The 14,151-nt window shown below is 43.2% G+C and overlaps 1 protein-coding gene across 1 annotated transcript in view; it reads right to left on the reverse strand.

Moving 5' to 3' along the window:
• Nucleotides 1-14,151, reverse strand: part of SLCO4C1 (solute carrier organic anion transporter family member 4C1) — a 136,325-nt gene that overhangs the window by 25,758 nt on the left and 96,416 nt on the right. The window contains exons 10-11 of the mRNA XM_077289742.1: nt 13,148-13,344; nt 8,252-8,316 (exon numbers count right to left, since the gene is read on the reverse strand). Of these exons, the coding sequence (XP_077145857.1) occupies nt 8,252-8,316; nt 13,148-13,344 (262 nt within the window). The remainder of the gene's footprint in view (nt 1-8,251; nt 8,317-13,147; nt 13,345-14,151) is intronic.

Here is a 14,151-nt window from a genome sequence, read left to right on the forward strand (position 1 = left end):
GGGGTGGCTGGGGGCAGATGTTTGTAGCCAGGGGGGGCCAATAACCATGGACCCTCTCTAGGCTATTAATATCTGCCCTCAGTCACTGGCTTTACCACTCTGGCGGAGAAAATTGCGCGGGAGCCCACGCCAATTTTTTCCGCGATTTAACCCTTTATTTTACAAGCTACAGTGCCGAAATTTTGCACATACACACTACTAACATTAGTAGTGTGGAATATGCAAAACAAAAGGGGGATATGAGATGGTTTACTGTATGTAAACCATGTCTCATATCATGTCGGGTTTAGGCAGGAGAAATGAAAAGCCGGCAATTGAATTACCGGCTTTTCAACATTATCGCGCTGAAGCAAATATTAAAAAGTATGCTTCCCCATTGACTTGCATTGGGTTTCGTGTTTTTGCCGATCCCCGACCCCGACTTTTCAATAAGATCGGCCGATTTCACTCGACCCGACTTTTGAGAAAGTCGGGTTTCGTGAAACCCGACTCGATCTCAAAAAATGAAAAGTCGCTCAACCCTAATGGAGAGGCATCAATAAGACACCCCCATTACTAACCCCATAGTCACATTGTAAGAAAACACAGGCAGCCAGAATAAAGTCCTTTAATTGAAAGAATGACACAGACTCCTTTAATAATTTCAATTAAACCATACTTACGACCTCGCTTAATTCCACCGAAGCCCTCGTTCTCCTGTAATAAACCAAAAATAATAAAACAACAATATACCATACCTGACCGTCGTTCTGTCCCGCGCCGTAATCCATGTATGGGGGATAATTAGATTTCAACCTGGACAGTGCCAAGATGCGACCATCCAGGCGGAGAACCACTGTTGACTAATGGTGACGTCACTGAGGCTCCTTCCCAGCCAGGATGAACTGCGGTGTCCTTGGTGAGATCCCCGCTAGCACCGTGAGAAAAATTTTCATGGTGCTAGCGGGGATCTCACCGAGGTCACCGCAGTTCATCCCGGCTGGGAACAGAGACTCAGTGACAGTGTCTTTTGTGTATTATGGCATTTGCACAGTAATGGCTTTCTTCTGGCAACTCGATCATGCTGCCCATTTTCTTCAAGTGCCTCCTTATTGTGCAACTTGAAACAGCCACACCGCTGGTTTTCAGAGAGTACTCTATTTTAGCTGATATTAATTGTGGGTTTTTCTTTGCATCCCAAACAATTTTCCTGGCAGTTGTGGATGACATGATTTTGTTTTAAAGAGCCCCTGATTTTACATTTGTTAACCACAGTCTGAACGTTTCTGACTGGCTTTATCAATTCCTTTGATATCTTTTTATATCCCTTTCCTGTTTTATACAGTTCAGCTACCTATTCCCGTAGTTCTGTTGACAATTCTTTTGCTTTCCCCACGACTCACAATCCAGAAACCATGAAAATTAGATATTGGCGTGTACTCTAAGTTTCACTAGTGGAGGTGCAGGTTGAGGGGATTGATGAAATCCCTCATAGACCATGTAGAATAAATATCAATTGCACACTCATTTTGAATGCAAACAAGATTTCTATTATTAAAGATAAAAAAATAAGAGCAACCTTTGAATGTCAACGCGTTTCGGCCAATTCGGCCTTTTTCACGACAGTTGCTAAAAATGAAACAACGATAAAACATAACTTAAGTATATACAGTGGTGTAACATGTGTATGTGGTACACATACATGTGGGTGACTTATATACATATATACAATGCAACAAGATAATACCACGGCAAGTGTCTTAATGTCACTTGCTAGATTATATACAGTACATATCTCATCAGAGTATCAATCAGCAACCAAAATGTACTTTCAAAAGCTTGAGGGCAAAAGAGATTTGTAGTTGAGAAGAGTGTTTTAGCATAGAGTATCTGAGACATTGTAAAAGAAGCATAGACGAAGCACAGAATCATATGAAAAATATAGAATAAGCATAGAATCACACAGGAAGCAAAGTCATAAAAATAGGTACCGGTATGTCACACCACTCAGTAGGTATTCTCTTCTAGACAGGGATTTTTCTTCCCTGGAGGTGCGATTTTTTAAGTCTGGGGAAATGAATGCATCATATGTGAATAATAGTTTCTATAAATAAACATTAGTTGTTAAATAAATCTCAGTTAGTTAGCTGGAAGGTATGGTTCAAGAGATTTCCTTGAGTGGGTTGATAAATGTGGAAAGCCTATAATGGAATAGGTATATCCTAAATTATAGTGCCTGCATAGGGAAGGCAAAGGAATATGTATAGCTACGGTATCAATATTAAATTATTAGAAATCATGTAATTGTACCTTTAATAATGATAAGATATTGGCCCCAAGTCAGATCAGCTATAGCTCTGTGCACAATAAGCATAATATATATTGGAACTTTATACAGTATAGGTAATAGGTGTCAAGGGTAGCTGGAAGCTCCATTCCCTGTATGTCACAGGTCTGTACAAAATGAGTGCCAAGGGTCAGCAATGCTGAGTAGCCGGAAGCTCCATTACCTGTATTTCACATGGCCCAGACCTAGTGCTTGCTTAAATGTGCAGTCCATAGGCCACTAATGCATAGAGCTTACTAAGAAATTGATGCCTTCAAAACCCTCCTTTTAATGTGCAAACGCAGACCGCGTAACATAGAAGATACAGTGGTCAGAGCAGATATAGGCAGTTCTAACAGACAACCTAGACAGACATTTCTTGACACACAGAGAAAGGGAACCTTCCCCTGTCTAAATTGCCCATCTTGCTGAAACGTAATAAAGGGTGACCATGACCATTTTACCCACCCACGAACTGACCCTTGGCACTTATTACTTATATAAAGTTCCAATATACACTCACCGGCCACTTTATTAGGTACACCATGCTAGTAACGGGTTGGACCCCCTTTTGCCTTCAGAACTGCCTCAATTCTTCGTGGCATAGATTCAACAAGGTGCTGGAAGCATTCCTCAGAGATTTTGGTCCACATTGACATGATGGCATCACACAGTTGCCGCAGATTTGTCGGCTGCACATCCCAAAGATGCTCCATACAAGGCAGGATGGATCCATGCTTTCATGTTGTTTACGTCAAATTCTGACCCTACCATCCGAACGTCGCAGCAGAAATCGAGACTCATCAGACCAAGCAACGTTTTTCCAATCTTCTACTGTCCAATTTCGATGAGCTTGTACAAATTGTAGCCTCAGTTTCCTGTTCTTAGCTGAAAGGAGTGGTACCCGGTGTGGTCTTCTGCTGCTGTAGCCCATCTGCCTCAAAGTTCGACGCACTGCGCGTTCAGAGATGCTCTTAGGCCTACCTTGGTTGTAACGGGTGGCGATTTGAGTCACTGTTGCCTTTCTATCAGCTCGAACCAGTCTGCCCATTCTCCTCTGACCTCTGGCATCAACAAGGCATTTCCGCCCACAGAACTGCCGCTCACTGGATTTTTTTTCTTTTTCGGACCATTCTCTGTAAACCCTAGAGATGGTTGTGCGTGAAAATCCCAGTAGATCAGCAGTTTCTGAAATACTCAGACCAGCCCTTCTGGCACCAACAACCATGCCACGTTCAAAGGCACTCAAATCACCTTTCTTCCCCATACTGATGCTCGGTTTGAACTGCAGGAGATTGTCTTGACCATGTCTACATGCCTAAATGCACTGAGTTGCCGCCATGTGATTGGCTGATTAGAAATTAAGTGTTAACAAGAAGTTGGACAGGTGTACCTAATAAAGTGGCCGGTGAGTGTAGATTATGTTTGTTTTGCACAGACCTGTGACATACAGATAATGGAGCTTCCAGTTACTCAGCATTAGTGACTCTTGGCACCTATTACTTTATTCCAATATACACTGCTCAAAAAAATAATGGGAACACTAAAATCCCACATCCTAGATATCATTGAATGAAATATTCCAGTTGTAAATCTTTATTCATTACATAAAGGAATGTGTTGAGAACAATAAAACCTAAAAATTATTAACGTAAATCACAACTAATATCCCATGGAGGTCTGGAGTTAGAATGTTGCTCAAAATCAAAGTGGAAAATGAAGTTACAGGCTGATCCAACTTTAGTGGAAATGCCTCAAGACAAGGAAATGATGCTCAGTAGTGTGTGTAGCCTCCACGTGCCTGTATGACCTCCCTACAATGCCTGGGCATGCTCCTGATGAGGCGGCAGATGGTCTCCTGAGGAATCTCCTCCCAGACCTGGACTAAAGCATCCGCCAACTCCTGGATAGTCTCTGGTGTTGGTGGATGGTGCGAGACATGATGTCCCAGATGTGTTCAATCGGATTCAGGTCTGGGGAACAGGCGGGCCTGTCCACAGCTTCAATGCCTTCATCTTGCAGGAACTGCTGACACACTCCAGCCACATGAGGTCTGGCATTGTTCTACATTAGGAGGAACCCAGGGCCAACCGCACCAGCATATGGTCTCACAAGGGGTCTGAGGATCTCATCTCGGTACCTACTGGCAGTCAGGATACCTCTGGCGAGCACATGGAGAGCTGTATGGCCCTCCAAAGAAAAGTCACCCCACACCATTACTTACCCATTGCTAAACTGGTCATGCTGAAGGATGTTGCAGATCGCTCTCCACGGCGTCTCCAGACTCTGTCACGTCTGTCACATGTGCTCAGTGTGAACCTGCTTTCATCTGTGAAGAGCACAATCCTGGTGTTCTGGCCTGTCTCCTGGTAGCGCCTTCAGCCTCTGGACACTACGCTGACAGACACAGCAAACCTTCTTGCAACAGGTCGCATTGATGTGTCATCCTGGATGAGCTGCACTAACTGAGCCACTTGTGTGAGTTGTAGAGTCCGTCTCATGCTACCACGAGTGTGAAAGCACAACCAACATTCAAAAGTGACCAAAACATCAGCCAGAAAGCATTGGCACTGAGATGTGGTCTGTGGTCCCCACCTGCAGAACCACTCCTTTATTGAGTGTGTTTTGATAATTGCCAATAATTTCTATCTGTTGTCTATTCCATTTGCACAACAGCATGTGAAATTGATTGTCAAACAGTGTTGCTTGTTAAGTGGACAGTTTAATTTCACATAAGTTTGATTTACTTGGAGTTATATCCTGTTTTAAGTGTTCCCTTTATTTTTCTGAGCTGTGTATATTATATTTATTTTGTAAGATCTTTACATTAGTGGCCTCCTGACTGCACATTTAAGCAAGCACTAGGTCTGGGCCATGTGAAATACAGGTAATGGAGCTTCCAGCTACTCAGCATTACTGACTTTTGGCACTCATTTTGTACAGACCTGTGACATACATGGAATGGAGCTTCCAGCTACCCTTGGCACCTATTACCTATATAAAGTTCCAATATATATTATGCTTATTGTGCACAGAGCTATAGCTGATCTGACTTGGGGCCAATATCTTACCATTAAGGAACAATTACATGATTCCTAATAATTTAATATTGATACTGTAGCTATACATATTCCTTTGCCTTCCCTATGCAGGCACTACAATTTAGGATATACCTATTCCATTATAGGCTTTCCACATTCATCAACCCACTCAAGGATATCTCTTGAAACATACCTTCCAGGTAACTAACTGGGATTTATTTACCAACTAATGTTTATTTATAGAAACTATTATTCACATATGATGAGTTCATTTCCCCAGACTTAACAAATCGCACCTCCAGGGAAGAAAAATCCCTGTCTAGAAGAGAATACCGAGTGGTGTGACATACCTATTTTTATGACCGTCAAAAACTGGAATCCAGCGACGTATCCCGTTTTTTTATTCTGAGCGTGCGTGGAAAGATTTTCTACTCAGGGGAATATCTCTCTCTCTCCTGAATTTTCTACATTCAAATTCAGGCAGCACCTCATTCAACGCATCCATAAAAAAACTGAATGCATTACATCCGTTTTCCACTATTTTTAAGACATCTGTCGATACGTCGCGGTGACGCATTATGATGGCAACCAGACAACCAGACAACGGAAGTGTGAAAGAAGCCTAAGACACTTGTCGTGGTATTATCTTGTTGCATTGTATATACAGTGCCTAAAAGTAGTATTCAACCCCCTGCAGATTTAGCAGGTTTAATAAGATGCAAATAAGTTAGAGCCTTCAAACTTCAAACAAGAGCAGGATTTATTAACAGATGCATAAATCTTACAAACCAAAAAGTTTTGTTGCTCAGTTAAATTTTTATAAATTTTAAACATAAAAGTGTGGGTCAATTATTATTCAACCCCTAGGTTTAATATTTTGTGGAATAACCTTTGTTTGCAATTACAGCTAATAATCATCTTTTATAAGACCTGATCAGGCCGGCACAGGTCTCTGGAGTTATCTTAGCCCACTCCTCCATGCAGATCTTCTCCAAGTTATCTAGGTTCTTTGGGTGTCTCATGCGGACTTTAATCTTGAGCTCCTTCCACAAGTTTTCAATTGGGTTAAGGTCAGGAGACTGACTAGGCCACTGCAACACCTTGATTTTTTGCCTCTTGAACCAGGCCTTGGTTTTCTTGGCTGTGTGCTTTGGGTCGTTGTCTTGTTGGAAGATGAAATGACGACCCATCTTAAGATCCTTGAGGGAGGAGCGGAGGTTCTTGGCCAAAATCTCCAGGTAGGCCATGCTATCCATCTTCCCATGGATGCGGACCAGATGGCCAGGCCCCTTGGCTGAGAAACAGCCCCACAGCATGATGCTGCCACCACCATGCTTGACTGTAGGGATGGTATTCTTGGGGTCGTATGCAGTGCCATCCAGTCTCCAAACGTCACGTCTGTGGTTGGCACCAAAGATCTCGATCTTGGTCTCATCAGACCAGAGAACCTTGAACCAGTCAGTCTCAGAGTCCTCCAAGTGATCATGAGCAAACTGTAGACGAGCCTTGACATGACGCTTTGAAAGTAAAGGTACCTTACGGGCTCGTCTGGAACGGAGACCATTGCGGTGGAGTACGTTACTTATGGTATTGACTGAAACCAATGTCCCCACTGCCATGAGATCTTCCCAGAGCTCCTTCCTTGTTGTCCTTGGGTTAGCCTTGACTCTTCGGACAAGCCTGGCCTCGGCACGGGAGGAAACTTTCAAAGGCTGTCCAGGCCGTGGAAGGCTAACAGTAGTTCCATAAGCCTTCCACTTCCGGATGATGCTCCCAACAGTGGAGACAGGTAGGCCCAACTCCTTGGAAAGGGTTTTGTACCCCTTGCCAGCCTTGTGACCCTCCACGATCTTGTCTCTGATGGCCTTGGAATGCTCCTTTGTCTTTCCCATGTTGACCATGTCTGAGTACTGTTCACAAGTTTGGGGAGGGTCTTAAATAGTCAGAAAAGGCTGGAAAAAGAGATAATTAATCCAAACATGTGAAGCTCATTGTTCTTTGTGCCTGAACTACTTCTTAATACTTTAGGGGAACCAAACAGAATTCTGGTGGGTTGAGGGGTTGAATAATAAATGACTCTCTGAAAAAACTTTTCCCAATTTTTTAAAAAAATAAACAAAGAAATAACATTCTTTTTTGCTGCAGTGCATTTCACACTTCCAGGCTGATCTACAGTCCAAATGTCACAATGCCAAGTTAATTCCAAATGTGTAAACCTGCTAAATCTGCAGGGGGTTGAATACTACTTGTAGGCACTGTATGTACTGTATATAAATCACCCACATGTATGTGTACCACATACACATGTTACACCACTGTATATACTTATGTTATGTTTTATCTTTGTTTCATTTTTTGCAACTGTTGTGTAAAGGCCGAGTTGGCCAAACGCATTGACATTCAAAGGTTGCCATTATTTTTTTACTTTTAATAAAAGAAATCTTGTTTGCATTCAAAAGGAGTGTGCAGTTTATATTTATTCTACATGATTCACAACCCAGAAAGGTCAGTGGCTGGATGAAAGATGCAAGAGTCTGTCTGGATCCCAGAAACTCACTCAGCTTTTATGCACACACACAAGCAAACATGTCACAGGTGAAGATGTTACCTTTAGCAGCCATTCAAACCAATTTGTGTCAACTTCTGTGCATGTTATCAGGCCAAAATCACCAGGGTATGTAAACTTTTGAATAGGGTCATTTGAATGTTTTGGGTTGTCATTATGAATGAAAAAGTGAAACTACAGTAGTTTGACAATAAATGGCTTCACCCAACAACTAACCATGAGTGGAGAAAAAGTTTTGGTGTTATTCATATTCTCTAAAAAAAAGGCCAAGAAAGTAAGAATTCTGCCAGGGTATGTAAACTTTTGAGCACAACTGTAACTAACTTCAATTATATTTACCTAATAGGCGAATAAAAGACCACTGAACTCCAAGTGCAAATGACCTTTGTTTGTCCGGTACACACCTAAAAGAAAACATTTTTACTGTCATAAAATCCTGCAAAAATTAATATATTTAATACAATGTTTATAAATGTGCACAAAAAACAATTCCTGCACATTTTGCGCTTCTTTACAGAATACAGAGTCTCATCTGTCAAAACTAACATTCAAATAACTTACCTAGTTAATCTATTAAACAGTGTGATAGGGATGCCATGAGTGCCACTGACACTATACTAATACTAGGGATACTATTGTAGGCTCTGTTTTAGGGGCACTATGGCCGACGCTGTAATGGGGACACTACAGCTCCCTCCATGAAGAGGACACTATGCCTGACACTGTAATGGCGACACTACAGCTAGCTCCATGAAGGGGACACTATGCCTGACACTGTAATGGGGACACTACAGCTCCCTCCATGAAGAGGACACTATGGCCGACGCTGTAATGGGGACACTACAGCTCCCTCCATGAAGAGGACTCTATGGCTGACGCTGTAATGGCAACACTACAGCTAGCTCCATGAAGGGGACACTATGCCTGACACTGTAATGGGAACACTACAGCTCCCTCCATGAAGAGGACTCAGAGCAGTGAGACTATGGAACTCTCTGCCGTATGATGTTGTAATGAGTGATTCATTAATTAAATTTAAGAGGGGACTGGATACCTTTCTGGAAAAGTATAATGTTACAGGGTATATATACTAGATTCCTTGATAAGGCGTTGATCCAGGGAACTAGTCTGATTGCCGTATGTGGAGTCGGGAAGGAATTTTTTTCCCCATGGTGGAGTTACTCTTTGCCACATGGGTTTTTTTTGCCTTCCCCTGGATCAATATGTTAGGGCATGTTAGGTTAGGCTATGGGTTGAACTAGATGGACTTACAGTCTTCCTTCAACCTTAATAACTATGACTCTATGGCTGACGCTGTAATGGCAACACTACAGCTAGCTCCATGAAGGGGACACTATGCCTGACACTGTAATGGCGACACTACAGCTAGCTCCATGAAGGGGACACTATGCCTGACATTGTAATGGCGACACTACAGCTAGCTCCATGAAGCGGACACTAAGGCCAATGCTGTAATGGGGACACTACAGCTAGCTCCATGAAGGGGACACTATGGCTGGTGCTGTAATGGGGACACTACAGCTAGCTCCATGAAGGGGACACTAAGGCCGACGTTGTAATGGGGACACTACAGCTAGCTCCATGAAGGGGACACTATGCCTGACACTGTAATGGGGACACTACAGCTAGCTCCATAAAGGGGACAATATGGCTGACATGCTAATGGAATCACTGCAGCTAGCTCCATAAAGGGGACACTATGGCAGGAGCCGTATGGGGACACTAAAGCTAGTTCCTAAAAAGGGACTCTATGGCTGGCACTGTAACGGGAACACTATGGCTAGATCCATAAAGGGAACACTATGGCTGGCACTGTAATGGGGACACTACAACTAGCTCCATGAATGGAACACTATGGCTGACACTGTAATGGGGACACTACAGCTAGCTCCATAAAGGAAACACTATGGCTGGCACTGTAATGGGGACACTATGGCTAGATCCATAAAGGGAACACTATGGCTGGCACTGTAATGGGGACACTTCAGCTAGCTCCATAAAGGAAACACTATGGCTGGCACTGTAATGGGGACACTTCAGCTAGCTCCATGAAGGAGACACTATGGCTGGCACTGTAATGGGCACACTACAGCTAGCTCCATAAAGGGAACACTATGGCTGGCACTGTAATGGGGACAATACAGCTAGTTCCATGAAGGGGACACTATGGCTAGGACTGTAATGGGGACACTATAGCTAGCTGCAATAGAGACACTGTGGATGGCATTATAATACAATGAGCAGCTCTGTAAATAAGGTGCTGTGGTTGACTCTGCAATGGAGATACCGTGGATTACACTGTGGTTGGCAATGTCATGGGGTAGTGTGACTGGCAGTGATGTTGATTCAAAGTCAGGTTAAGCAAACCAAAGTATCTAAGTACCCTTCTGCTACCCAAACCAAACCTTTTTTAAATGTTCAGTCGAACCCAAAGTACCCGAACATCCACGGATCTGGCTATCACTACTCCATATTGTTAGAATAGGTGATAAAATCAGAAAACATAATTGTTTTAATCATGGAAGGAAATAAGTACTCTTTCATATCACTGTGGCTGTGAAATGATCAAATCTGACCAGAACTTTAGAGATAGTTTCCTTACATAAAGTTAGAAATGAGTTATGAGTCACATAAATCACCATTAAAAATGGAAAAAGCATTTATGTAAATGAGATATATCCCAGCCAAGACCTGTTTTACATAACTGACAATTACAAAATTGCTGACATTGTTTCTACCATTTCTTTATCAGAATTGAGAATGATTGCATTACTTCCTTGGACAAGCCATAAACACAAAACTTTCTTGTATTTTCTAATCTGATAAATGACACGTGACAGCGTACACTTAAGGTACCTTCACACTGAACAACTTAACAACGATAACGATAGCGATCCGTGACGTTGCAGCGTCCTGGATAGCGATATCGTTGTGTTTGACACGCAGCAGCGATCAGGATCCTGCTATGATATCGCTGGTCGGAGCTAGAAGTCCAGAACTTTATTTGGTCGTCAGATCGGCGTGTATCGTCGTGTTTGACAGCAAAAGCAACGATGCCAGCAATGTTTTACGATGGTAACCAGGGTAAATATCGGGTTACTAAGCGCAGGGCCGTGCTTAGTAACCCGATATTTACCCTGGTTACCATTGTAAAAGTAAAAAAAAAACACTACATACTCACCTTCTGATGTCTGTCACGTCCCCCGGCGTCCGCGCTGCTGCTCAGAGCTTCCTGCACTGAATGTGTCAGTGCCGGCCGTAAAGCAAAGCACAGCAGTGACGTCACCACTCTGCTTTAGGGCCGGCGCTTACACAGTGCAGGGAAGCGGACGCCGGGGGACGCGACAGACACCGGAATGTAAGTATGTAGTGTTTGGTTTTTTTTACATTTACACTGGTAACCAGGGTAAACATCGGGTTACTAAGCGCGGCCCTGCGCTTAGTAACCCGATGTTTACCCTGGTTACCCGGGGACTTCTGCATCATTGGTCGCTGGAGAGCTGTCGGCATCGTTGTCTATATCGCTGCAGCGTCGCTTAATGTGACGGTACCTTAAAAGAAATAAACCTTCAGAACTTGAGTAGCCGTGACTATCACCAATGGGTAGAGCAATAACCCTGGCTGCAATGAAATACTAAATGTAATATAACTACGGGGAAAGAGTGTTGCATTATATTATTGGAACTGTTTAAAAGTGAATCTGCCACTAGATTTTTGCCACCCAAGAGCGGAATGATGTAGAGACAGAGTCCCTGATTACCTTGTCATGTCACTTACTGGGCTGCTTAGTGTAGTTTTGAGAAAATCACAGTTTTTTTCAGGAGGAGATTATCACTAGAGGACTAGTAAATCTACTGCCATGTAGTCCAACCATGCCCCCATCACTGATTGGCAGCTTTCTGCCTATGCATAGTGTATACAGAAAAGTGCCAATCAATGGTGTGGGCGGGGTTATACAGAGCTCAGCATTCAGAGAACTGGCAGATCTGCAGCAGAGAAAACAGGGATTTTACCAAAATTGTAGATAAGTCATACATCACTGGAATCAGGATCTCTGCCCTGACAGTGTAACGGGGTGGCACACCCCCTCAGTTATGTTCTCCTTCCTCCGTATGACCCTCGGTGTACTTCCTATAAATCTGTTACATGTTTACAATCGTAATGTGATTTCGTGATGTTATACTATGTAACGCCATATAATGCCCTTATAATGTATGGTGTAATGTGGTGAGTTTCCCTCAGTTTCCCTGAGTGTCACTGTTGTAGAGTTAGGGACAGGCAACAGTTAATTTCATGGGCTAGCCAGAAGCAGAGGGGCTGGGCTAGCAGCCACAAGGTGAGAGGAATCTGCAACTTACTCAATTCTGTCCAAATCATCTACCAGAGCAGACGTGCTTATAGACAGGGCACTGCCAGACCCCCCGGATGGGAGAGCTCTGTTGCCCTGGGCTGAGGACTTATACCAAGGATCTAAGGACTTGCAACACAGGCCCTCAGGACTGGAAAGGGCCTCCGCTGAAGGGGTCTCCCCTCCCAGATACCAGCAGTTGGAGGACTGTACATACTGGCTACCATGGACTTTTGGGTACGGCCCATGGATAGTGTCAGGGAAAGAAAAGGAATCCGATGTTGTACCTTGTTTTTAATACCCTTCCTTGTTCCATCACCTTTTTATGATAAACAACAAAATAAATGTTTTCCCTGTTGGATCCCTAGTGGTGACTCTGGACTCTTATTGCCTGGACTGCAGTGACCAATGAGAACAGGTAAACTGTGGGAAAAAACTGCCCCATTTACGTCTTATGTGTACAAAGGACTGGGGGTGCTCGCTGACCTTGTGCTTAGTGGGCTCTGTCGCAGAACTGTGTCTTTAAGTGACCTGGCCACAACTACACCCCCCGGTACCCTTGTTACAACATCATGTTGGTCCTAGATGAAGTAGCAAAATTCGGGTGACAGACTCATGATTTGGTGTGATCAAATGTTACTACAAAATAGACTTGCATATTGAGGTCATTGTATGGTCTAGAGTCATCTATGGTGTCCCTGGTCTGCTCCAACCATGACTCGGAAGTGTGGCCAAACTGTATGGATATCAGGTAATACATTACCAATGTTTAAAGGTCAAATGGCTGGTAACATGGCATTGAGCTTCATGTGCATAACATGGCATTGAACTTCATGAGCACACTTCTCAATATAAGTGTTACTAACCTCAGAATGGCTATCGTAATCGGCGTGGCAATCATGAAGGTGGTTACAACAACAAAAAAGAAAAAGACCATGAACAATATCAAGCTAGTACATGACGTTTCACATTTTCCAGGTAGGGCATCGGTGACATTTAAGCTGAGTGTCCTCTGTGCTATTTCCCGGACTGGACTCCCAATACATTCACAATTAGTATAAATCTGTAAGACAGAATGAATATGTCTGTGTTAAAAACAAAAACTATGTCTAAGAGTATTGAGCTCAGGTATTCCACCAAAGTACATGAAGCATAGCAGTAAAGGGATTTTCCACCTTTGGGAAAAAATGATTTCTTACATAAATGCATGTATTTGGGGCTAAAAATACTGACCAAATACTGAACGTGTGACCGTGGCCTTACAGGATCACTATGGCTGGCACGGTCAAGGATTGTGACAGAAATGCAGCCTTTGGCTTTTGAAGCACATAGATCCCCTCTACCGCTCACCCACATCCCAAGAGGAGCGTGTCTTCAGTGCAGATATAACTGTGCCTGACATTGGAGGAAAACAAAATATAGCATATTTTACATGCAATCTCAAAATGCATGCCATGGGGCTTTTCTCTTGATTATTAGGGGGTGCACTGTTGCAAAAAACAAATGATGCATGGCCCACCCAGTTCAGTGTGCTGGGTAAGGATCGGGACTGGGCTGAGTGACTTTATAGGCTGTGCAGCGCAGATGGAACATCAGGGTAGTAACCCTATTTCTAGGGAGCCATGGCGAAACAGATCTGTTGTATAACTGAAGCAAACGGGGGCAGAGGAACCCTTTGATAGTTTTGTAGTTTGTTATGAGTCAATTTTTAGAACAGCAAAAAAAGTTCTGCAAACTGCACTATTTTTTCACTCCTCAAAAACAGATGGACCCCACAATAATCAATTGGGCCCCTCTTTTTCCATTTGCATCAGATATGCAATTGATCTATTGTGCACAATAATTCCATTTGTCCGTTCCTCTAAACAGA

The sequence above is a fragment of the Ranitomeya variabilis genome, chromosome 1 (assembly GCF_051348905.1).
Source record: "Ranitomeya variabilis isolate aRanVar5 chromosome 1, aRanVar5.hap1, whole genome shotgun sequence".
NCBI classification, from domain to species: domain Eukaryota; kingdom Metazoa; phylum Chordata; class Amphibia; order Anura; family Dendrobatidae; genus Ranitomeya; species Ranitomeya variabilis.